The 25,387-nt window shown below is 41.8% G+C and overlaps 1 protein-coding gene across 5 annotated transcripts in view; it reads right to left on the minus strand.

Moving 5' to 3' along the window:
- Positions 1-162: 162 nt before the first annotated feature.
- The window catches only part of VSNL1 (visinin like 1), a 100,621-nt gene continuing 75,396 nt past the window's right edge, over positions 163-25,387 (minus strand). For all 5 annotated transcript variants that reach the window (XM_052809182.1, XM_052809185.1, XM_052809183.1 and 2 more), the window contains exons 3-4: positions 2,851-3,066; positions 163-1,916 (exon numbers count right to left, since the gene is read on the minus strand). In XM_052809182.1, coding sequence (XP_052665142.1) covers positions 1,719-1,916; positions 2,851-3,066 — 414 coding nt within the window. In that variant the 3' untranslated portion in view covers positions 163-1,718. The remainder of the gene's footprint in view (positions 1,917-2,850; positions 3,067-25,387) is intronic.

The raw sequence follows: 25,387 nt of genomic DNA on the forward strand, positions 1-25,387 counted from the left end.
AAGAAACTTAAATATGAGAGGATGGCTGTGGTTGTGGCAACAATTGATTCTGTGTTCCCCCCACCATGTTTGTTAGCAAAATGTATAAAATTTTGTTGGTTTTTTTTCCCCCTCAAGTTTAAGATGAACTTCATTTTTTAAAGTTGAAAATACAGAGAATGATTTGGTTTGTGTCATGTTTTATTGTTTTGATTTTTAGCTATTAAGAGTACCGTCTCATTTCTTCATAAGGTAAAGAAGAAATATCAAACATGCAATTATAAGATGTTCAGACTATTTTTTTTTTTTTTTTTAAATCCTGCAAGCAACCAACTGTTTAAAGCAACTGGGAAATGTGGTGTAGGAAAGATTTTCATCTGCAATTTCTACAGTCTCCTAGTTCTTGATGCTTTCCTAGGGCTGTGCAGAACTTGTATTTGCCACAGTATAAACTTGATTGATGCCCATAGAATTGAGGAGGAAGGTGGTTCTCTTCACTATCCCTTCTCAATCATCATACTTTGATTAATTTATCAATAAGTACTCATTTTTAACAACATGCCTGTTTATATTAAACCCGGGGTAGTTTATTGTCATATGGTAAGAGAAAAGACTCTTACATAAGGAGGGAAAAACATTAGACCAGGTTTAGACCAAGCAAATAAACTATTTGACTTCCAGCTAGCTTGAAAAGCTGTGTAAGCACAGGTCTAGTACGTATACTGTCAAATCTTAGAGGATAAACAGCTGCTCTGTGGGTAAACACAAGAACTACAACTTTTGGTTTCATATAAAATGACTCTTCTAGTGGGTTGAGTGCGTGCAAAGAAGTTTTCTTCATGCTTTCATAATGAAATATACATTTCTCAGTAGTACAGTGGCAGATAATTAAAGAGATTGAACTTTTTTTTTTTCCCTATTACTGTGGTGAAGACATGAAATAAGAATTAGGGGAAAAGGTCAAATGTTATAAATTTATTTTGGGACATATATATTGCAACCTCTGTGGAAGCTTTTGAAAATTCAGGCAAAGATCAATACACTTCCAATAAAACCTTTAAACTTCCAATAAAACAATATTTTAAACATTATATATATATTTATATATATTTTTAACTAAAGGGATCATTTTAGCAGGATTTTCTTTTTTTTTTTTATACTGCATTCCTCTGACATAGCTCTTTCCAGATTGAAGGGATGCAAATGAGGTAAGAATTAAGGCAAACCTAAAAGGCATGCAAATGAAGTACATTTATATCCACTGACAATACAAGCACATGTGTGGATCAGACTTAAGAGCTGAGGAACTCTTCCCCTCTGTCTGTCCAGTACTACTTTACAGCAGAATGGTGACATGATTTATAATAAACAGTTAACATTACCATGGGAATTCAGTGTCACTAACATTACTCGGTCTAGGAGACACAGAGCTCTAGCATCAGTAAAACATGAACAATAAATAATATAATTCACTGCAGCACAGGACTGCTGCACAGGCTTCAGAGGAATAGGGTTGTTATGAAATGACATTGCACACATCACGTTGTGGCAGTTTATTTTTATAATATATACTTTTAAAATTCTTTAGCAAATGACATTCTCATGCACACAAGTGTTTCAAACACAAGAAGCAAGTCCATTTATAGGTAGTCCAAGCAAATTTTTGTGTGTGTGGAAATAGCTGCAAACTGAATGGAACATTAAACTTCTGTGCAGTCTATGACGCATTGTACACAAGCTCATTTTTGAATGTCACACTGCAGGAGTAATACAATGGAAGGATCACTCTTTGCAGCTTCTTTGAATTCATCCAGTGTGATCTGGTCATCTTTGTTCTTATCCATCTTACTGAAGATCTTGTCTACCCGTTGCTCAGGCGTCAGACCATCCTCATTCATTTTCATCATTATCACAGTGCCCACCATTTTGTAGATGGCCTTTGAAAAGAAACCAAATGGAAAATTCAGCATATGAATTAACCTGATTTTTTGATGTGATCAAATTCTGGAAAGACATTCCAACAATAAAATGATTGCCAGTTTCCCTAAAGATTTTTTTTCTTTTTTTTCTTAGAATCCCATGTCCATATACTTAAAACAAGGAAGAATGTGTTTTACTTTCTTTAGATGTAGATTTTTCAGTGGTTGCATTTTACATTCTGGAATGAATTTTTTTGGCTTTCTGTTTCACAGTGCAAAACTGTTGTAACCTATTCTCTAGACCAACTGTTTATTTGGCTTTTAATCACTCCTTTGAAATATTTCACATAAATTCTAAATAATCAGTTTTAGAAGTCATCACCTTTTAATAGTTTTTTATGCGTACGTGTGAGCAAAATCTGGTATTTACTGTGGCGTGTAGCCAGCAGATTACGAGGATGGTAAACTTTATCCTTCCTGTTACATGCTGTGGTCATCTTAAAGCCCATTTGTGAGAGCTCATTTAAAATAGTGTGGTGTTATCCCTGTAAATTTCTGTAATCATCTAAAGTTAATTTCCAGTAAGGTTTCAGCTATTTGAGCTACAAACCACTAATTTCATGGGTGTCAAGTGATTTTGAGATGGTCTTTGTAAATCCTTTGCTGTCTTCTTATGGTTAATCTGTTCATCAGAAAAAAGAAATAAATTATCTCTGGGTATTTAAAAGCTTATATGCACATATGCACTCAGTAGTTCTCAAAGATTACATCTTTTAAAATGTTAGTGTGCTTGCAGCACTTAGGCATGAGTCAGTATAGGACGAATGTATGTAATGTATGCTTTTAATGATACAGTACAACCTCCTGTGTGCTTAAAATCTAAAGGGTATGTGAACAAGTAGATTTTATTAATGTTCAGACATGTAATTTTTGAGTGTCATATTGATCTCACCTCTATAATTTCCAGCATTTCCACTCTTGTAATTTTACCATCACCATCCAAGTCGTACATGTTGAAGGCCCAGTTTAGCTTTTGCTCAAAACTGCCTCGTGAGGTGATGGACAGTGCACAAATGAACTCTCTGAAGTCAATGGTCCCATCTCCATTTTTATCAAAGGTTCGGAAGGCGTGCTGGGCAAACTTTGAAGCATCTCCATATGGAAAGAACTGCAAAATAAAGTAATAAATAGAACTGTGGGCAATGTAAGGAAGCAAGCTCTGTACCTGCCTGCAAAATACTGAAGTGAGGCATTTATGAAGACTTGCTGGTGGGCTTTGTGTGAAACTGAAGATATGCAATATAACCTTCTGTAACAGTTACAGTGTAATGATTATTAAAAACTTGTTTCTGCAAAAATCTCTTAGCTTACTGCAAACTATATTACAAATATATTTAACACTAAGTTAATGCTAAGTTAACGAGAAGAACCTTAAAATGAAGTTGGGTGCAAATGGGAGATTGTATGTAATATTCTCTGACTGTGAAATACAGCAACCAAGGTGCATTTTAACAGTATTTTTTCTGCCTGCAAATAACCAGCCCTTGACATGTTGCAACCAAGTAGATGTGTGGGCTTGTTATATAACTTTACTTATTTAAAAAAAAAAAATCCACACACAGCATAAAAAAAAAGAAACATATGTTCTCTTCTGCCAGCCAACATTAATACAAGTATGTAAGATGAGAGCTGAGATTCAGTTAAACAATACAGAGCAATGCCTTTCATGTTTAATATCCATTATCTGCGAACACTGCAACTGACTGTAGCTTAATAAAATATTTTAAATGACCATAACATGTAGCTTTTCAGCTGGTATTTTTTCTTCTCAGGAAATGTACGATTTAAGACATTTGAGACAGTAGTTCTTCTTTCTGTGGCATTTGAGTCTTTCTCAGACACAAGAAAACATACCTCTTAAGAAAGGGAGTTTTAAACTAGCGCTGAAGTCCCAATGCAGTGCAGGGACTGTACACAAATGTTTGTGTCTATATTCCCAGAACAATTTCATGGAGGTTTTCATGCTCCTAAAATATAAATGTGCATTACTCCCAATCTGAGAGCAATCTCATTTTGTGCTTTTTAAAATTCTGATTCTTAGTAAGTACTGCATTTAATAATGTAAGTTTGAAGGAAAGAGTTCAGTGGGAGCTGAGGAAGCGGATCTGCATTTCACAATTTTCCATCTCCCTGGCCTGAGCTTTCACTGCAGTCTGATGGTTGCTGTGGTCAGCTATGGAAGTTCTTAAACAATACACTCAAATTTCATGGGGGATTGTACTGGTTTTGTGTGGCGAGTTTTGGTTGCGGGGGAGGGGCTGCAGGGCCGGCTCCTGTGAGAAGCTGCCAGAAGCTTCCCCGGCTCCAAGTCGGACCCGCCGCCGGCCCAGGCCGAGCTGGTCAGTGATGGCGGTAGCGCCTCTGGGAGAACAGAGTTAAGAGGGGAACCTGCAGTGAGTGGGGGGATTGGAGTGTGAGAGGAGCCCCTGTGCAGACACTGAGGTCAGTGAGGAAGGAGGGGAGGAGGGGACGCCCCCGCAGCCCGCGGGGAGACGGCAGGCTGTCCCCCCCCAGCCCACGGAGGGGAGCGGGGGAGCAGATGCCCACCTGCAGCCCGGGGAGAGAGGAGCCCACGCCGGAGCGGGGGGATGGATGCCCCCCAAGATGGCCGGGACTCCATGGGGAAGCCCGCGCTGGAGCGGGCTGTGACTGAAGGGCTGCAGCCCGTGGAAGGGACTCATGCCAGAGAAGTTCATGGATGACTGTCTCCCGTGGGAGGGACCCCACGGTGGAGCAGGGGAGGAGTGAGGAGTCCTCCCCCTGAGGAGGAAGGAGCGGCAGAGACAACGTGTGAGGAACTGACCCCAACCCCCATTCCCCGTCCCCCTGCGCTGCTGGGGGGAGGAGGGAGAGAAAACCGGGAGTAAAGTTAAGCCCGGGAAGAAGAGAGGGGTGGGGGGAAGGTGTTTTAAGATTTGGGTTTTATTTCTCATTATCCTTGTTTTGATATGATTTGTAGTAAATAAAATTGATTTTGTTTTCTCTCCAAGTTGAGTCTGTTTTTGCCCATGACCATAAGCGGTGAGTGATCCCTCCCTGTCCTTGTCTCGACCCATGAGACTTTCATTGTATTTTTCTCCACCCCATCCCACCCACAGGGATGAGTGAGCAAACCAGCCGGGCTTAAACCACGACAGGGCTTTTAGGGATTTGACAACATATACAGAAATGGGCGCTACTAATTGTCTGACTAAATACAGATGCAGAACATGGCAAGCCTCTGCTGGTTTTCCCTTGAGGAGGCCAAATGACGATTTGGATACTGTGTCTTGCCGTAAAAATGCAAAACTTAGTGTGCAGCCAGCTGCTTGCACTATGTGGCCATGAGGGTTATGTCAGGAATGACTGCTGCATTGCCAAAGTGGTCCTAACCTGAAAGCTTCTTTTAAACTGTTTTCTCTGATATCAACTTTTCAAACACAATTCTGGATAACCTTTGCATTGCTGAAGATGTGTGATACAACTGCTTCTCTGGCTCAATGGCATTATAGTCAATGTAAAATCTTCATCTTTACCTCAAAAGAGAACAGGGTTAAATTTTGTCCACCTCCATCCATTCAGAATATTGCCCTGTTGTGAATTACCCCCAAAGGGATGCAAATCACTGTATTATCCCAGAAGAGATATCAAATACACCCATCTCACTTCCCAAGTATCTTTTCGGGAAGATATTTGAACATAGTCTGGAGTCATACAGAGAGGGATGCTGTACCCAGTCCAGTGGTATTTTGTCCAGGTTAACATTCCTGTTCAAGTTGTGATTTTCTCATTTGACTTTGTATGGGTCAGCATCCACCCACTGCTTCTACACCCCATCTCCAATAGCTGAAAGAGGCATTTGGTATTGTCTCTTGCTGAAAACATAACCTAGGTGCCTGTACTCAGCCCAGCCCCTATTTCTGTTTTGATAATCCAAACTGATGGAGCTGTAAATACCTCAAGGTACTATTGCAGCTCTTTCTATACTTTCTGGTTTTTGACCTTTAAAAATTTTAGGACTCCATTATGGTAAGCATGATTGGGCTTGTAAACACTTACAAAGATACGTGGATTCTGTCTCTGATACAACTCAGGACTGCAGTGACTGCAGCTACCAGACCTTGCTGAATTGCTTTTCTAGTGCAAACCTCAACCCTTTGTCAAACAGAGCTCCCTCTGCGGGAAGGCTCTTGGGGCTCACAGTCCTAAATTCGGCTGTGTCAGAACAAAGTTATGTGAATGTTATCCAAAACCTGAACATTATTTGCAGGTTATTGAAAATCCTGCTCACTGCTTCCTCTTCTTCATGATCTACCTGCCCCCCCAACTTCTGTACCAATTGCAGATGTTAACACAGGTGATATTTAATTTTACGTGTGTGTACAGATAGATGCACACTTCTGCAGACCACTGGTGAGAAGTTAAAAAGTGGTTCTTGTGCTCTGTAGCTCCACCAGGACTCCACTGCTGCCCCTTCTATTCTTGGGAGCTTGCTGGCTGTTCAAAGCTGAAAAGACAAATCTCTTGCTTTTTAAATCTCTACTGATTACTGTCCTGTGACATGTGTTACAAAACAAAATACTTCAAAATTTTACAGTCTTCCAAGTGTTTCTGTTAAAAGCTGACTATTGCTGAGGATGCTGCCCCATCAGTATTTCTGTGACTCTGTCACTCCACAGTCTCTGTAACAGAAAGGCAAGCAGCTAGAGGGAAATGGGATTGTCCTTTTTGCTGTCCAGAGAACCAAAATACATTCAGGTGCTTTCTCCTGTGATCCAGACTGAGAAATGGTACAAATGTACTGGTGAGACCAAAGAACTAAACTACAATGAAGAAGCTCACCTACAAAAATGGCTAAGAAGTGGCAGACACTCAAAAATACTCGAGCCCAAGAATGAAGAAAGGGATTAGGAGGGGCCAGTGACTGGAGATGCCAAAGACCATTTCTAAATTATTCTTGGGAAAACATGAACATACCATTCAGCGTCCCATTAGAGGAGCATAAGCAAGCTGTCACTACCTCTTGTGCCAGTCATACCATTAACCTCATGTAGCAGGGAGAAAAGAATCCTTCTAATTTTTTCATCACAGACAAGACAAATTTTTCTCTTCTGAGGTGAAGAAGATGATAGCACTGCTCAGAGCTAAGCCTTGGCATTTACAGCCTAGTAAGGTGAACAAATGGAACAGATGCCTTTTTTTTTTCTTTTTTTTCTCCCTATTTGCCTCCCTCTAGGGAGCAAATGCAGTAAAAGGTCCTTTAGGGGCTGAAGGCACTCTTCTCCAGACTGTACCTGCTGATTTGTATTATTTTTAGCTCTGAATGACTAAAAAACATTGTCAAAACTTGTTTAAAAGTCTACTTGAAGACTTCCATTGGCCTGTTTTGAAATGATTCATAAATAAGAAATGGAGTAGAAGAAAACCAAAACAATTATAGAGCAAAACAAACCAGCTATGGTAAAATATTATTTGACTATTAAAATACAGTGAGGCCTTAGCAAGGTGTAAAGGCACAGACTTAACTACTTTAAGACTAGTCTGAGCCAAGTGGCAATGGAAGACGGGGATCTCTGGAAGACAAACACCCATTTTGGGCAGGGGGAATATGAGGAGGGTGGTTTAGTCCATGTTATATGGCACTCTGGCATGACCTCAGTGAATAACTCAGAAACAAAGAAATGCAATTGGGATTTTCAGAGGCTACAGCCACTGGGCAAGTCAGTGCCTTCAGCCTCAATCTACATATGAAAGCAACTAGTTCCCTTCTACTGTAATGGTACCACTGAAAAGTGCCCTCTAAACACCAGCATTGTCTCTTGCTTTACCCTTTTCATCCAAAAATCAAGACAAACCTGGGCTTTTTACAGCAGTCAACTCCACGGGTGACCAAACACTGGTCATTCCTTTGTTTCTGCTTCTCTAGTCTCATCTCATGCTTGGCCTGTGCGTTTTCTGAAAGGTCAACATGCTGGTGTGTGAAGAAAGTGTTATCTCTATAGACAACTACAAATTAGGAAAGGAAAAAGGAAGAGAAAAAAAATAATCCCTCTTATTCTGCTTCTGAATTTTGGAGGAGAAGATTGTCTTGCAGATTCTTAGCTCCCAGAGTGTTTCTGGACACCTTTCTGGTATATGGGGGGGCTTTCAAAGGGTCCTGGAATTACGGTATCTAGCAAAGAGCATCTACAAATTGTACGTAACTTAAGGCTTGGGGAAACTGATCAAATACCTAGAAATATTTATCTACTTGCCTGCAGATGCTTTAGCATCTTTGAAGTGATTCTGTTCACAGACAACTCTGTGACCAACTCTATTCAGATCAACTTTGGGAGTTACTGAAAAAGCAGAAAGCATATGCTAAAGCATATGGCTAAAGCTTTAGCATATGGCTAAAACATAAAGAAAAAAATGAAACCAAAAGCAATACACTTCCCCAAATTCCCCAGTGATGTGGGGGTCCGAAAAAGAAGGGTCTCTCCTTCATTGGTAGGGTGGGGTGGAGCAAATCTATAGACTGGCCTGAGCGGTGCTCTGTTTTTCATGCAATGTGTTATCATGTTTGAGATGCATTTCTATTAAAAGGGAAATTCTGCTATAAAATGGAGAAAACCAGCATTAGAGTAGTGTACAGAAAGCTGAACACGCTGCCTACACACGGCCAGGTGATAACTCCTTCACCGATGTAAGGTCACAGCTTCCAGCACTGAGGTGGGAGCTGGAGGGCAGAACAGGAGGCAGGCGAGCAGGAGGTGGTACAGGGCTTCTGTATCCCAGGCCTGGAGAAGATGGAAGAAGCAGCGGCCGATTCCCCCAGGAGATGAGATGCCCCGTTCAGGGCTCAGCACTGTCACGCTCTGCCGAGGGCTAAAGCAACAAAGAGGGACGAGCTGGGCACAGCCAGTGCAAGGAGCAGTGCGAGCATCGTTGGGGGACAGCATGTGGAAACAAGCCTAGCAGTTGGCTTCCATAGGAAAAACCTTATACAATTGATGCTGTTACACTTTAGGAAGGAGTCACTTACCCTTTTTATCTACTTTGTTAGGATTTTCTTTCCTCTCTTTAATAAGTTTGCTAGGTACCCAGTTCACCTTCGTAAGTGGAGAACACGAGCACTTTGAGAATCAGAAAGTTTGGCTGCTGGTAGAAGCTCAGATGGGTATTTTTTATAGCAAACCTCTTAAATTTGAACCCAGGTGCTGATAGCTGCTGGTCAAGCCCCATCTTACAGATCATCAGAAGTGAGGTCACTAGGGGTGGGGGAATGCCTGTGATGACTGGGGAGCAGATTGCTGCTCACTAGTTTTTCAAAAGGACAAAGCTCTGAGTTCCTCTTGCCAGCAGTACAAACGCAGGAGTCGAGGAAACAAGAAAAAAAGATTACTTTTTAATTCTCTCCTTTAGAAAAAATAATTGTAACTAACTTTCTCTAACATACTGTACTCTTGCACTTCACATGTTCAGGCATGAGAAGGGGAAGACATGTACAGGCTGCAACCGTCAGGACCTGTGGGAAGGTTGTGCTGCTCTGGCACCAGGGCGACCTGCAGGGCTGCAGCCTGTGCCTGCCAGCACCTCTTTGTACAAAACTGAAAACTAACGTAACAAGAGCACAACCACGGCAGCACACAAAGACACAGCCAGTACATCTGTCCTTCTTCTGGAAGAGATTTCACTGCCCTGGGAATACACAGCTAAAGGGCAGATCAGGACAGATATACCTTTAAAATAAATAAAGACACATTTTCAAGACTTCCTGAGGATATGTGGATTAAGAATGGATAAGACGCAATGTGCCCCTCTTATTCATCTTATGTCTCACCCTTATTCTCCGGATTAATGCCCGTGAAATGAATGCAAAATGTTGCGAGCTGCCTCCATGCCCAGTGCTGGAGCGGAGAGGGCTGGCAAAGAGCATCCTGCCAAGGGTAGTGGGGACTGATGGGGAGGGACCAGTGGGACAGGGCAAGGCTGAGCAGGATGGGGCTGTGAGCAGGAATGCCTGCGGGTGTGAGAGCCACAGTATCGCCCTGGATCGGTGCCGAGCATCGCTCTTGGTCAATGGAGTGAGGCTTCTCCAAAGAGCTACCTGAAGCGGTCAAATTAGGTGTCAGAGACTTCTCCCTTGACTGGCTGTAGGGGGAGCAGAGGCATCATTAAGCTTAAATTGTTTTTTATTGCAAAGTAAATCTTCACAGTCCTAAGCAGGGAGACTTCTAGTCCTTGTAATTCTCAGACTAGGCCTCTTCCCAGCTATCTTCTACATATGTTTGGCTGAATGAGTGTTTTCAGTGCTTGCCTACAAAACAGGCTTTCCAAAATCACAGCAGTGGGATGATGCAACATCCTTTCCCTGCTGAAAGGTCTCAGCTTGGATGTGGAAACCCCACTCTTGCTTCCGTCCCCTATCTGAGACAAGCCAAACAGGCAGCTCAGGAGAAAGCACCAGCTACAGCATAGAATGGACCAGGGAACTGTGAGTTCCCAAACTGGGAACAGCTTGTGTGAACTAATATTAAAGGGATCAGAAAGAGAGCAAACTTTTTTTTTAACAAATTGGTGATTGAGGAACTGATTTAGGAGGCAGAAGATTTGGATTCTAGTATTTCCCCCACTAAATATACTTAAAAATCTACTTTAACTCAGGTGATTTTCACAATTCTCCTTTCACTTCATCTGCATCTTAACCTCTATGATACTAAGCAGAATATATGTTATTAGCAGTATGGGCCAATGCAAATGATCCAATTACTTCAATGGGTTTTGAATTGGCCCTATGATCATGCTAAATCTGAAAGCATTTCCTTACTACTTTCTAGTTCTGTCAAAGGTTTTCCCTGAGTTACTATTCATTGGATGAGATCTTTAATGAACTAAAACACATCCAAATGTTGTTATGCAAGTCCAGACCTCCAAGGGCAAACCCACAAAGGGACACAGGCAGTGAAGGGTACTGAGCAATCACCTCCATAGTCTTCCATCACTCTAAGGTGTCCAAATGTTTTAGCTGTGGATCTCCAAGGGCTTTTCTCACACAACTCTTCTGTCTAGACTTTGGAGATCCTGTTCCCAGAGGCAATTAACCACATCTTACTGTGCTGAAGTCCTTCTGTGGTTCCTATCCCCAACTGCCCTTTAAATGAAAAGCATTTAGATGCTTTTAGATAACCACTGAGGATTTCAGTCTCAGAGCTCTCCAAGGCAGAAGTTTACTGCAGAGACATAACAGGCAACGAATGAGCACCTAAGAATTTGGCTCCACAGAAGCAGAAGTAATTTCAGCAACTATGCATGCTTCTATTAACAATTTAATCAAACATTAAGGGATTTGGATCCCAGAGATACAGATGTTCCTGTCCTGTTCCCAGCTCTCAGCCACAGAGTAGCAGCACATCAGCACAGAAAGACACATTGCATGCCTCTGAAAGGTCTGGGGCTGTCCTGTTCATATGCATCAAAAATGAAGTGAGGGTTACAACAATTTAATTTCATTACTGAAAATCCAGGAGGTGGAATTGGATGATGTTTCTGCACTGTGCTAGAGATGGGATGCTGTAACAGAACTAGACACGATATTCAGCATTGTGGTACAGATGGGGACCCTCTTGTCACACTTCTCCTTATCCTCTGTTCCTCCCCACCCTGCATTATCACTCTGTTATGCAGAGAAATTCTAGGAGAGGTCTAAAAGCTCTCACAATAGCTCACCCCCAGCTATAGCACTGATGCCACTGATCTCCACGTGAGCTGAAGCAAGTGCTGCACTAATGGGGCTGATGGGGATCTCCTTTCTGCTCCACCACAGGTGCAACCAGAGGAAAATGGGCAGGTTGGTTGTGTCTTGTGGGTTAATGATGCCTGTAAAACTGCCTGGAATAGCAGCAGGGTTTTGTGGAATACATTTCAAAGCTGACGGCCTTGCCCAACAACATCTTGTATATATTACCAGGCTAGTTAGCTTAAAAATTTCTTTTGCTTAGCTATTTTTAATTTGCAGATGAAGCCGGAAAAAGCAAACATAGCCCTAACAAACTCTGTTCATGGCTAGTGAACTGTATTTCCTCTGCCTTCCAAAATACAAATAAATGGATAAAAATGGCACTGCTGTGTCAGAGTATGTACCTTTTGAAATTCATGCTCAATGTATCACTCTAAAGCACCAACATAACTCAAGAAACAGCAAGATTATCAAAGCAGATGATGATATTTAGCCTGTCCATGTGTAGGACTGCAGCTTCTGCTGATGGAATATGCAATAAAGCAACTGCATTGATGTATTTTTTTCTCTTGCATGTTAATACAGCTACACTGCTTCAGAAGTCAGATTCATTTTGTGTTCCTCCTACAGCTGCCTTTACTGGTAGCAGAACATTATCAGTTTTCCTGTTTCTGCCTCCTCTTCCATTCAGCCTTTGAAGGGTTATTATCTCCTTCCAGCTTGTCATACACGTACCAAAGCACTTCACACCCAAAGCATGTGAGTCCCTGCTCAGTATCTGGCAGAAAGTCGATTTTCTGGCTCAACTCTAGCATTTTTATTGTGCTTTATGCAGATAAGAGGTCCACTGGGCTGACCCACTGGAAAAATGCAGACTCGGATCATGCAATGCCACAACCCAGTACTGCAGGCCTGCATGGCTTTTACCAGCCAGATTCCTTCGGAGGAATCAAGTTCTCTCAAGTCAGAAAAAAAAGAGTCTGATTATGTTTTGCTGAGTGTCAGGGAAGAGATTACCCCATAGGATTACAATGGATTGATACACATGAATCTGGACTTCAGGCTGACAGGATACAGACCTGAACCTTTCAACACTGGCAAAATTCATTGCTGCAAAGCAGAAACCAGCACGGTATTTTCTTCAGGAAGGTGAATAAAAAAAGACGTCAGGGATAAAGCATCAGTTACAGAGCAGGAACAATACAGAGACATGAGAAAAACCCCCATATACACTGTCCCAGAGCTAATCTTCACGGTAAAAGCCCTCCAGCCTTTTGAGCCCATAGATGCTGAGCCTGGTATAGCTGCACTGTTAAGCACATTTGCAGTGTAAGGTAGAAATATCCCACCTAGGAAAACTGCCTCCAACCACCTGGCTTCAGCTTGCCGGAAGGTCCCAAGGCAGTGGGCACCATCCACAGCCATGGGTCTATAGGTTTCAGGAGCAGCTGAGCCACAGGGCTGAGCCTCTGGAAAGGACAATCTCAAGCAGCACCAAAAAGCAGAGTCTAAATGTCTATTTAGATCCAGGTCTCAGTTCTCCATGTGTAAATTCGTGAGATGTCCCCACCTCAGAGATGCGCTACAAGGATAAACCCAACAAAGAATTGTGACTATTTCAGATACTGCTGCAGTGGGAGTCATACAACCAGCAAGAACTGGGGAGAACTGCCAAACCTCATGGATGTTTACTGCTTATGCCTCTGCTCAGTAGCTTTAATACTGTGAACACATATGCATGCATAGACACATGGGGAGGCTTATTAAGCAGCTGTTAGTTCTTCACATAAAGAAGAAATATTTAGAAGAGCCAAGAAATGTAATTTCTCCCCTTCACAGGGAAAGTTCTCAACTTGTACAGGCTGAAGTGGGATCAGAGAAGAGTCTGCGTCTTACCCAGACCTCCAAGGACTGTGACAAGCTCTTATGTTATTGTTAAGGACTAAGTCACCCTGTCTTGCAGATGTTTTTAGCCACTGCAGAAATGCTCATTTGAAGCATATGGAGAAGAAATATTTGAGAATTTAGGAGCTGACCTTGAATTATCAATACCAGTTCCTCGCAACTGTGTGAGATATGGGTTAAGTTAAGAGACCAGAGAACAAGCACACACCACAGACTATGATGAAGCAAGACCCACAGTAAAAAAAGAGCATATGCCAAGAGGTTGGAGGAAGATGGATGGGAAAAGAGAAGTCACGCTTCTTCTCAAACATCCATCTGGCAGGGTCTACCTCTAAAACAAACTTTCAATCTGAAAAGTTAATCTCTATATTCACATTTGTGGGGAATTAGTCATTAACTAGCAGGAAATGAATCGATTTTCAATCTCAGCTTTTCTCTGATTAAATTTGGACAATAAGAAACTTAATTGAGCTGTGATAGTGCTATAGGTCAATACGCTAGCAGATCAGTTATTACTCAGTGCTAACAAAAAGAAATCTTCAGCGAGAATTGTTGTCAAAACAATTAGTATTGCTAGTGCATAATACCATGACTACCACTGATTAAATGCTATTTCTCTTTGATCTTCCTTAACTGAGCAGCATCACTGGAACACTTTATTTATTTTAAGTTTGGCACAGTCTTCCACTACCCCAAGGTCAGCGATAGCACAAGGCTATGACAATGTCAGGATCCTGCTGTGCTGTAGCTATGCCCCAGCCTAATTACAATATCCTTTTTCTTGACACCATGTTATCTCTTTAGGAATCTGGGAACATACCAGATGGAGAATACACTGATCTGGGACATTTCCTTTTTTATTCCCCGTGCCCCCCCGCCCCCCCCCCCCAGTAAAGATCATCTGACTCCTTTTCATTTCTGAAAAAGGCTTTATTTTCCCAGGGAGTGTTGGCTCCAAAGGTTCACAGTATTAACTTGAATGCTGTGCCTGCTGTGTTGAGAAGTCCTTAGTGCAAATTTCCCAAAAGAATGGGACTATAGAAGCATCAGTAAGTGCTATTTCCAGCCAAAAAGGGATTTGAAACACGAGTCACTGAATTCTGAGACAACCATCTTATGAATATACAGATGGGACTGCAGAAAAAATTCTCATGCCTGAAATATCTGTCTCATATACTTATGTAATATGTCCTCCTTAAATTCTTATACATAGGGAGTTGTTATAGCCCAGTACTGCAGACAGGAAACTGCAGAAAGAGAAGGAAAATGGCTTAGCTGGGAGTATCAGAGAACTGATGATTTGAACCTCAAGATCTCAGTGAGTGCTAAACTACAAAATCCGTTTTCTTGATATTGAGTGCAAAACCTGCTAATTCAGGAATTACCAACAAATAGCTTTAACTTCTGGGGAGAATTATCAATTCCCTTACAAGCACAGCTCACTCCAATGAGCTCGGAATTGGTGGACTCAGATACCTTTTCCAGTTCATAAAGCCTTTGGCTGTAGAGCAGTCCATAAACCTCTCCATCCAAGGAAGGAAACTACAACCTGAAGTCCAGAAAGACCAAAGGAGTGGAAAAAGAAGAAAGTTGTATGATACCACGAGCACCTTGAGAGAACTTGGTCTGCTGAGAAAAGCATTGAGTATTCAAGGAAAGAAAATGGGAAGGGCTGACTGCCCCCAAAATTGGTGTACCCTGCTGCTCGTTGCCATCACAGACTAGAAAAGGGAACCCCAGCCTGCACCTCCAGGCAGCTTGGTCCCAGTAGGAACACATGTAACAGGATAAATAACCGGACTACAGCCACAGTCTCTAGGTCAGTCAGTGTGCAGTGGTGCGCACTTCATCCCTCTGTGCCCTTCAACCCCAGGCAATGGACTGGGAGTGGTTATTTTTTGTGTTGTACCCAAAATGTTTAACAATGCCTCAGGGCTAGGCAGGGTTAATGAAACAGAGTACTTGGCAACCCACCTGAGTAAATCCTGACATCTCTGCCTGGAGGCCACACATCCGTCCCTAAACTCCTGGGGTCTTCGCACACAAACAGATATCTGATTGGCGTTGGTAACAGGATGTGTTACAGAATAAGGTTTCAATGCGGGACAAAAGGGGGAAGAGCTAAGGGAATGGGAAGGACCCCGAAGTTAGAGGTGAGAGGCAGGAAGGATGGTAGCAATAGCAGCAATAGTTAGCATAATAGATAAGGGCCAAGTGGGCAATAATTTGTATTATCCTTTTTTTCCCTGCTATCCCTAGGCATATCCTAATGACTTTTATTTTCAGTTCTGAGTTTCAAAGCAATCCTACAATTCACAGAGGAACTGTACTAAATTGAAGTTTCTAATCATTTGAAATTGGAAATGGTCCCACATTTCTAACTGCTGCACGGCCTGTATCAAAGCTTTTCTTTTGCAATGAAGCTGTGAGCAGATAGGTTTTCAGATTTCCTTCTGAAAATTTTGTACAGCCCTACTTAGGAGATCTGTCCACCTGAAACCCTTTCAATTCTGTTCTTATGAAGAATAATAATAAAAAAGGACTCTTTTAACACAGTGCAGTTTTAAGTTTCCAGCTTTGCAAGGTAATGCATTTTCTTCCATATCTAGGCTTTCTCTTGTAACACAAACCTTTTGAAAGGTCAACGCCAAGACTTACAAGCCCAATAGTATATAAAAACTTTGAAATACCAGCATTCTGGTGCAAACGATCATGCACATATAACTATATATATCTATATACAGAGATATTTAGATATATATCAAAGGAGTGGACTAAATCAGTTCTTGCTTAGAAAAAACATCTTGGAGGACAATACTCTTGAGGTCACAGATGTTTAAAAAAATCCTAGTTTTATTTATGTGAAGTGTTGTGCACATTTGTAGTTCCATGTGAATAACAGTATTATTATTGCTGTCACAATATCTAGGAATCTTGGTTGAGCAGCATTTGGATAAAACCTAAAGCTCAACACAGAAGAAAAAGAAAGATGAAAGAGGAATTCAGTGCAAGGAGTCTGGAAGACTTTTCTTTGTGACTTGATCCAGTGGATTTTCCCAAGGGTAGGAAAAGAGAAGGGAATGACACAGCCCATGTGTCACCTTCTGGGAATTAAGAATTTATGTCTAGAATAAACCACAGGTATTCAAACAATGACAGCTCTTGGGTACACCGTCTCCTTGTCTATTAGTTCCACAGATCAACTTCCCTAAGGGGAAGGGATCTTGAACAAAGACTTTCAAAGGATGAATGGAAAGATGTAAAGGAGCATTACATTCTTGTTCCTTGTCTCAAATGGTGCAAGAAGGGAAAATCCTCATTGTATACAAACTATTTTTTTCCATCAGTTATGTTCTTTGCTATCTGTAGAAATAGATGTAGAAAAACTCCCTGTGGGCCATACGGACCACTGCTTTCACACAGAGATGCCATCTCCCTGGATATGCTGTTGCTGTGCTAGTACTGACTGTGCTCATGAGCCAATGCAGACAAAATCTGGATATTGATACCAGTTATACTTAGTATTATTATGTGTTTCCCAAACGTGTCTCCTTTTTAGGCAATTGGCCAGCTAAAGAAGATAGTATCATCCCACAGAGTAGAGCTTCTCCCCAGTTTCATCCCTTCTACTCCAATCAACTCCTGGGGCATGCAGACTTCTATGAGATTAACTTAAGTGAACTGGATGTTTGGAGGGGGAAAATTACCCCACAGATTCTGTTTCCTCAGTACTGTAACTTTGTATTATCACTTTCCAGTGGGTTTCTGTGGTTTTATCCACTCTTTCAGGTATCAGACATGACCACAAGGGCTCATTTTAGAGAAATCCGTAAACCTATTAGTATAAACTGCATCATGCTGCTTGTTCATTTAAAGCATTGCAAGCGAAAGGCAGGGTTGCCTTCTCCTGCAATTGCCTGCTTAAGTAACTTAAATCCTTCAGTGCCTGGTACCTTTGAATTTCAGCTCCTTTTTGCCATGAGAAAACCACCACTGAAGCAAAAAGCTACAATGGGTAGAGCAGCCTCTTCTGTTTCAGACAAATCAACCAGCTAAGTGCTTACCTGTCACTTGGTTCCTTTAAGATCTTATATTTATTCATATACTTAGTCTATAAATGACTTAACACTTGAATGCAGTAAGAGCATACAAAGGGATAGCATAAAATAAATTCTAAAATCTGCAGAGAACGAGCTACCTTTAATTAAAAACTATCTTTATCTAAAAAGGTGAACAAAACCATACTAACAAAAAAGATGCATCAACATGCACACTTAGAAGAAAGCTACTCCCCATGCCATTCTTCCAACACCAGGATATCTCATTGCATGCACTATTCGACACCATTATAATGACTGAAGTTTCAATAACATAATTAGGAGTCAGCTGAAAAGAAGACACAATATAAAGCGCTTAAGCAATATGCTTCTCTAATGCTGATTCCTTGCTGCTTTATTTATCACACAAGCTTAGTGTATTTACACGTTCTTTCTCCTTCAGATTAAATTACTCTCTGTGCACCAAACCAACTGCAGACACCCATACCTTTTTAGCTGTGCATAAAATTCTGAGCATGACAAATGTAAAACTGATGTCTTCACTGTAGTGGTGAATGCAATTTCATTTCAAAATCAGATCCATTTGAATTCTTCCCCTCAGCTACAAAAAAATCTCTAAAAACCTGAAAGCCCAACTAAATCCACTTGCAAGGAGCAAAATACAAGGTCTATTTATAGACATAGCAAAGCATAACCAAAGGGATGTATCAAAATCAGTGTTTCCCATTAATAAACATTACCTCAAAAATACACTCAAAAATGTAGACTGATGCAATTTGAACTGCCCAGCAGTATAATTATGGTAACTAGCTCACACTGGGGAACAACTGTTGCTTTTCCACACTGAGTAATGAATATGAGTAATAGATTTGACTTTTTCCCCCAAGTATTCTGGTAAACATGTTAAATAAATCAGGTTGTAGGCTTTCATGAATACACAACAACAGCTACTCAGTCCTTAGCAAGCATGGAACAATACAATAACAATAATAACGGCAAAAAAAGAGTTCAGTATTGGGGTCGGAGTTTGAAGGAGGATTAGTTGTACATGCCTTTGGGTAAGTTAGCTCTCTTATCTTATGAGAGCAGCCGATCACGTATTCTTTAATATTCTTGTACCTCAGAGTCAATAAAGATTAATAAAAAGCCCTATAGACATTAATGGTTGAACAATAAACTATGTAATCATGACCAAACTATTATGATACCAACTGCTTTCCAGAAGGATGCTGGTTTACACTTGCCAAGAGGGATCCTCCCAGGACCACTGTTCTTGGTGATGCCAGTTCCCAAAACGCCCTTTTAAAGTTTGCAGCTGGGAGATACAGCCCAATTCCTGCCATATCTCCTCTATGAGTTGACTGCATATAATGCTCTCTAGAGATGAGTTATTTCTAGAGGAACAGTAATGACATATATTTCACACGCATTTGATATAGAGTCACATTACATGCCAGATGTAATTAAGGATGAAAAATAATGAGCTAATTCTAGTAAGTTGTTAAATTCTCAAACAAAAACAACAAAAAATCAAAACCAAAGTTACAAGAAGACAAGAATAAAACAAGAAAGTATTCTTTCGACTGGTTGCTATCATCACAGAAGTAACAGGTAGGCATCTTCTCCAGCACGGGGGCTTTTCTGAATTTGTCCTCCTATTGCATTCCTTTCTCAACACACTCCTGGCTTAAAGGCTCTTCTTGATGGTCAAAGGATTGTCAAGCCTCTAGACACTTCATAAATCATCTGCGAGAGGCAGTCAATGAACAACCACTCTCTTAAGGCAGCTGTCTCTAGAATGCAACTAGTTTCACAGAGAATCCACGTGGCATCTTGAAACATATGGCAGAGTTGGCATTTTGTCTTAGAGTTCATGCTCTCATAAAAATAGGGCAAAGCCCCCCTTCTCATAGCATCAGATCTTTACGGAGAGGTGGCAGCATCTTTATAACTAAGGTTACAACCAGATTTCCTTGTAAAGAAGTCTCAGAATTCTTTGGATCTTTCCTCAGTGACAGCCAAATACCTAAGGGTGATAATACTGCCCAGGCAAAGACCTTCAACAAACCATCCAGGGAATTCAGTCTCTGAGGATATAACAAATACTTACTGAACAAGAAACACAGGAAAATTGCATATAGTCCCTGTTAAACAATAGGAGACAAGAAACTTGAAATATGCCTTAGACAGACATGTCTGAAGAAAAGTAATAGCCTACCAAGCTAATGGGCGCCAATGCTTTTTAGTGCTGTCAAAATATGGAGAAGCTTGTCTTCCAGGCTGGGGACTAGGGTCCAACTAGAAAACACAACACCGGCATTTCTTCCTGCACCTGGGATGGAGCCCAGAGGATACCTAGTCCAGCTGCCAGGGCAGATTTAGCAGCAGCATCTGCCATGACCCTGGGCAGAGACAACTCATGAGAAAGAAGGTAAAATTCTAAACCACAGCACCAGAGCTCTCAAATTGAACATTTTAAGCCCTCACCCAAGCAAACACCATTAGCAGTCAGCAGCAGTATTTTTGGTTGTCTGAGTACACTGGAGAGAGAATACTGAAAGCACCTAAATCTATGAAGGTCAATCAGAAACTGCTTTCTGAGGTAGCTCTGTTCTTCCTCTCTTACACAAGTGTCAGAAAGAGTCTGTACCTCTGATAGCTCAGTCTCTCCTGTTAGCGCGTAAGCAGACCACCAGCTCTTAGGAAGCTCCCAGAGCTCAGTGGTATTTTCACAGAAGTCTGCCAGTTGGAGACTCCCAGTGTCAAGGTTTTGGCTCTCTTCATTTGGGGAACAGTGAGAGTACACTCAAAGCAAGCACATAAAAAGGTAGATTTTTCACAGTTGTCCAGGTTATTCATGAAGAAAACCATCTAAATTCAATCTAAGTAAAGCCCTACTGGCAGAGAAAGAAGGTCTTAAATTTAATCATTTTCACCTGCTGTCAGGATCAATACTTCTTCCAGCCCCACCCCAAAACATGGTCATGACTGGTTCTCTTATTCACTAGATTTCTGACTGCCACTCAGCTGGGGACAGTCCTGACATCTAATCAGTACCACAGTACCTACCTTTGTCATCTGTGAATATACTATCTCTATTCTGGTAGCACTGTTTGCTGAAAAAATATTTTTGCGAGCTGATGTGTTTAAATCTTCTGTCACGTTTAGTTTAACAGCCAGCCTGACAAATACCAATTCAAAGCTCACTGCTTCATTCTTCTTCATCAATGGCAAGAGATGCTGCATCTTGATGGGGTGATATATCCCAAGACAGGTTATATATCCCAACACCAGGCGTGACCTGAATCCCATTCCAGGTAAGCACTTTGTTTTCTTGGGTTATGAAGGATTGCATGACTACAGGCTGAATACACAAACAGCTTAGCGAAGAACAAGATTTTAATTCTCAACTGAAATGCAAAAGGCTACTTCCTCATGCTGTCTTTAATGATGACATACCTATAACCTTTCCAGATTTACTAATGAACTAGACAGTCCTGTTGCATTTCCAGTAAAATTCATAAATATCTGCAATCTACAACAATCTATTCTAAATCCTGATATGAAATGACAGGGAGAGAAAGGGATGGTATGGCACTGAAGCTTGAAGGCGATGCAAATTGGAGGTCACAATATCATGTGTTTGAGACCTGTCATGAAGCTGAAATACAAGTGAAGCTGTCACAGTGATACAGTGACAGTACAGTTCAGCATGCTGATGAAGTGACTAAAATCCAGAATGACTGCAGAGCCAAGGGAAAAAAAGCCGTTTTTTTCCTACCCTGTGTACATAAATAGGAAAGATTTGGTTCTGTTGTCCTATGAGCACAATCTGAGATGTCAGTCTAAAGCAACAACTGACCTGTGCTATATTTATAGAGTGGCAGAATATGTTAACTTTTCAACTAAAATGTATCCTTGATATTTCTATTGGTGCAGCAGAGCTGTGTTTTCACAAGAGGGCAATGTACATTTTCCAGTCACAGCAAACTAGTTTGTGCTTTTCCTTTGACAGATATCAGTGCTCCCATTGCCTCAGGAGAGGTAACAATCTGTAGATTTAGCTAGCTATAGCAATTTGTAAGATGTGTGGTTAATAACAGGTTTTCAATTTTAAAAAGAGCTGTTTTCACACCTACAGAAATCTACAGAAATCTACAGAAATCTGAGTGATCCCTAAGTGCATCAATCTAATCCCACAACCTACCCACATGGGTGGACACCAGAGTACCAGCAAAGAAAGGCAACAAAACAAATGAGTTTGCAAGATCATCCATAAATAAGCCACCTACCAACTCTACCACTTTCGTACCTGACCTATCATCTTATTACTTTTGGGGTCCATCTGCTTGGGACTTTAGGGTGGAAAACAGTGTGTAATATTTGCTTTAAGTAGCCTTTAGGAAAACTCAAATTCTGAGAGAAAGGACCACCCTGCATTTGCAGACTGAGTCCCCAGTGAAGCACAGCAAGTCTGACATGTACCCAGAGCACCAGAGTGGATAGCCACACATCACAGAGTCAATCTGCACATGTACAACATGCCCAAGGCTGACAACAGAAGGTGCAAAGCTCATTGCCTCAGTGCAAATTAGTTATACAACATACAGACATTAGGAGGTGTCGGCCTGTTACTCACACTGCATGGTGTGGAAGCACGTAACTCTCCCCAGGAAGACTACCAAGGAGTCCAGACACAACTATGAGAAACAGCATTTTTTGAATTTTGGATATTGGCAAGAATTAGCAAGGCTGAATCATCTACAGCTCTTGAGCCATGAGAGCAAACAGTGCACTACTGAGAGGGCAGGCAAATTTCTGGCTGCTCCAAAAAGCCCAGGAATTACAGTTTCCATGTAAAGCAGGTGAGATCTTGGTTTCTAAATACCTTGGATCATGAATCTGATCTTCTTCCAAATTCTCCATGGAAAGGCTGGGTTTTGGTTTTAGGCATTAGAAGCCAATGAGCTAAGATGAGGCTTTTATGTCTGTGTTGTTTCCAAGTAAGTCCTAACCGTTTACTTGAAGTTAGTCATTCACATTTGAATACTGCATCATTCATTGCTTTACATTGCACTATTTAAAGCCAGGTTTTCAGCTTTACTTAAAGATTGTCCAAAGCTGAGGGAGAGTGTGAAGCATGGAGGACCTAGTAGGAGCTTCCACAGTGGGGGGCCAGTTTCATACTGCCCCTGTGTCTAACACCGTTTAACATTTCTGGGCTGCTAAAAGCTAGGCAGCATCCAAATAAGCTTCAGGGAATTGGCAGAGCTCCAGGGCCCTGAAAAAAGTGACCATTTTCACTGGAAACATTTATGACATTGGAAGGAAGATTCCCGCACATTCCTTAGCTTGCACCAAGATCCTGTAGGCTTGTCTTCCCTCCACCTGGGGAGCAGATACAAAGAGGCTATGGCATTGCTCTACCTCCAGAACCCCCTTCCACCAACATCTCTTTTCAGTTTAACTTGAAAAGATAAGAGCAATTTAATCTTTCCTGCCTTCCACTTGAAGGTTTTGTTCTAAATGTATTTTGACAGCAGAAATAAAGACCAAGTTTTAATAGAACTAACTGAACCACAAACTGAATTATGTATTTCCATTTCAGGAGACAATCTCACTGCTAATAACATCACTCTCCTTCCAAAAGCATGCATGACAGAATTCAAAGCATTTCTCTGTTCCTTCATGGTATTTTATATCTGGCAGTAGCTATGCAGCATACAGAGCTCCCTCTTACACGTGTATGTGTCATGTGTCTCACTGGCTTTGTCCAGAAGTCAGGGTGGGACCATCTGAATTGCTGAACCAGTCTGTCTGGAAAATTTGTATGCTAGCAGATTAAAATGCAGACTGAACCCTGGCAATGTCCCTCCTTTGGATCTCTGCCTAGAACCTTTATTTCTTCATATTCTGTGTTCTCTGGAAACATGCAGCAGCTGCAGGCTTTCTGTAGGACCCCCACACCAACAATCTTCCCCCAGAATGGAAGCACATGGCAAGGCAGGGTCTAAACTGTATTGACAGCCTGAAGCATTTTCCAACACTGGATCTTTATTTGGTTCCCATCTGACAGAAACGACTGCAGTCACCCAAGCAGCTTACTAAACCAGGGTCAAATCCTGAATAGACAGCTTGCTCACAGATTTGTTCTTAATTAGCCACACACCCACTGAAGTCACCAAAAATGCCAATAAAATGAAGGCACATTTTATTTTGCGACCCCAAGAAAGGGGATTGAAAGAATTTACATCAGCTGCTAAACATATGCTCTAATGACCACCACTGGATTATTAGTAGTGACCTAGATGTAAAAAGCTTTGATCTTCTTACTCCTGGGTTATTATCCAGTTTCTAGATCTCCTACAGTCAGAGTGAACAAAAACTAGTATGGGTGAAAATTGTGTGTGATACGAGAGAGAGGTCCATGGAATATCGATCTCCAGACATTTCACTGAATAAAGCAGGCAGACACCAGCAAACATGATTAATAAGAGCAAGCCAGAAAACAGCATTACATTTCAAAGAAATCTAGGGGTGAATAGCTTGAGGTAGTGAGATACAAAGTCTTTCACATGTAGGTCACCAGTTTTAATCCAGCTCTGGTCATAGGGAACTCCAGTCATTAATATCTGACAGCTGTCTGGCAGCATTGTAGAATGAGATGGTGGTCCTGGTTTAATTGCTAGTGGTATCTGCAAAATAAAGCATATCACCAGAACTGTAATGCTGTTAAAAGTCTAGGCAGGAAGGTCAAGGACTGACTGGGCATTGCGAGAGGACCTCTACCCCCTTACCGAAAAGCTTCATTTTCTATTAGTGTCAACTTGAGATATCTCAAGGGTAATAAATCTTTGTGAGGGAACAGAGGATAAAGAAAGCAAAAAACAGTTCAAAGAGAGCTGTGGAAACTCTGCTGCCTTGAACCCAGATCAAGGGCCAGCTCCCCAGCTGGTGCTTCCACTGAAGTGCTAGTGCTACACTGGTTCACACTGGCCCAGGGCTTCTCCCTGGTATTTTTGACAAGAGCAGCACAGAAGCCAGGACCAGCAGATGAGAGGGCAGACACACGGAACCATGGAGCCAGGGAAGGAAGGCAGAGAGCAGACCAAGGCCACAAAGAAGAGACTGAGGGGGAAGGAGGAGCTCTGAACAAGCTTAGAGGATGACAACATGGAAGATGACCTTAGCATGGGTGTTTCCCCACACGGAGCTCCCTGGTTTTCATATCTTGGTCCAGCGAAGAGTTTATTATGTACACTGTTGGTCCCACTACTGTCTCTGAGGTGGGTCACAGCAACACCCCGGACTGCGGAACAGCCCACGTGGCTATGTCTCACTAACCCATGCTGCCACGCAGCCCAGGGTCCCTCTTAAGAGCCACAGCAATACGCCAACCAAGAAGTAAGGTGTGGGGAGGGGGTGAAGTTGTAATTCACATAATCAGAATAAAGGGTTGTCGTGGTTTAACCCCAGCCAGCAACTAAACACCACGCAGCCGCTCACTCACTCCCCCCCACCCAGTGGGATGGGGGAGAAAATCGGGAGAAGAAGCAAAACCCGTGGGTTGAGATAAGAACGGTTTAATAGAACAGAAAAGAAGAAACTAATAATGATAATGATAACACTAATAAAATGACAACAGCAATAATGAAAGGATTGGAATGTACAAATGATACGCAGTGCAATTGCTCACCACCCGCCGACCGACACCCAGCCAGTCCCCCGAGCGGCGAATCCCTGCCCCCCACTTCCCCGTTTCTGTACTG

This window comes from Harpia harpyja, chromosome 15 (assembly GCF_026419915.1).
Source record: "Harpia harpyja isolate bHarHar1 chromosome 15, bHarHar1 primary haplotype, whole genome shotgun sequence".
NCBI lineage: Eukaryota > Metazoa > Chordata > Aves > Accipitriformes > Accipitridae > Harpia > Harpia harpyja.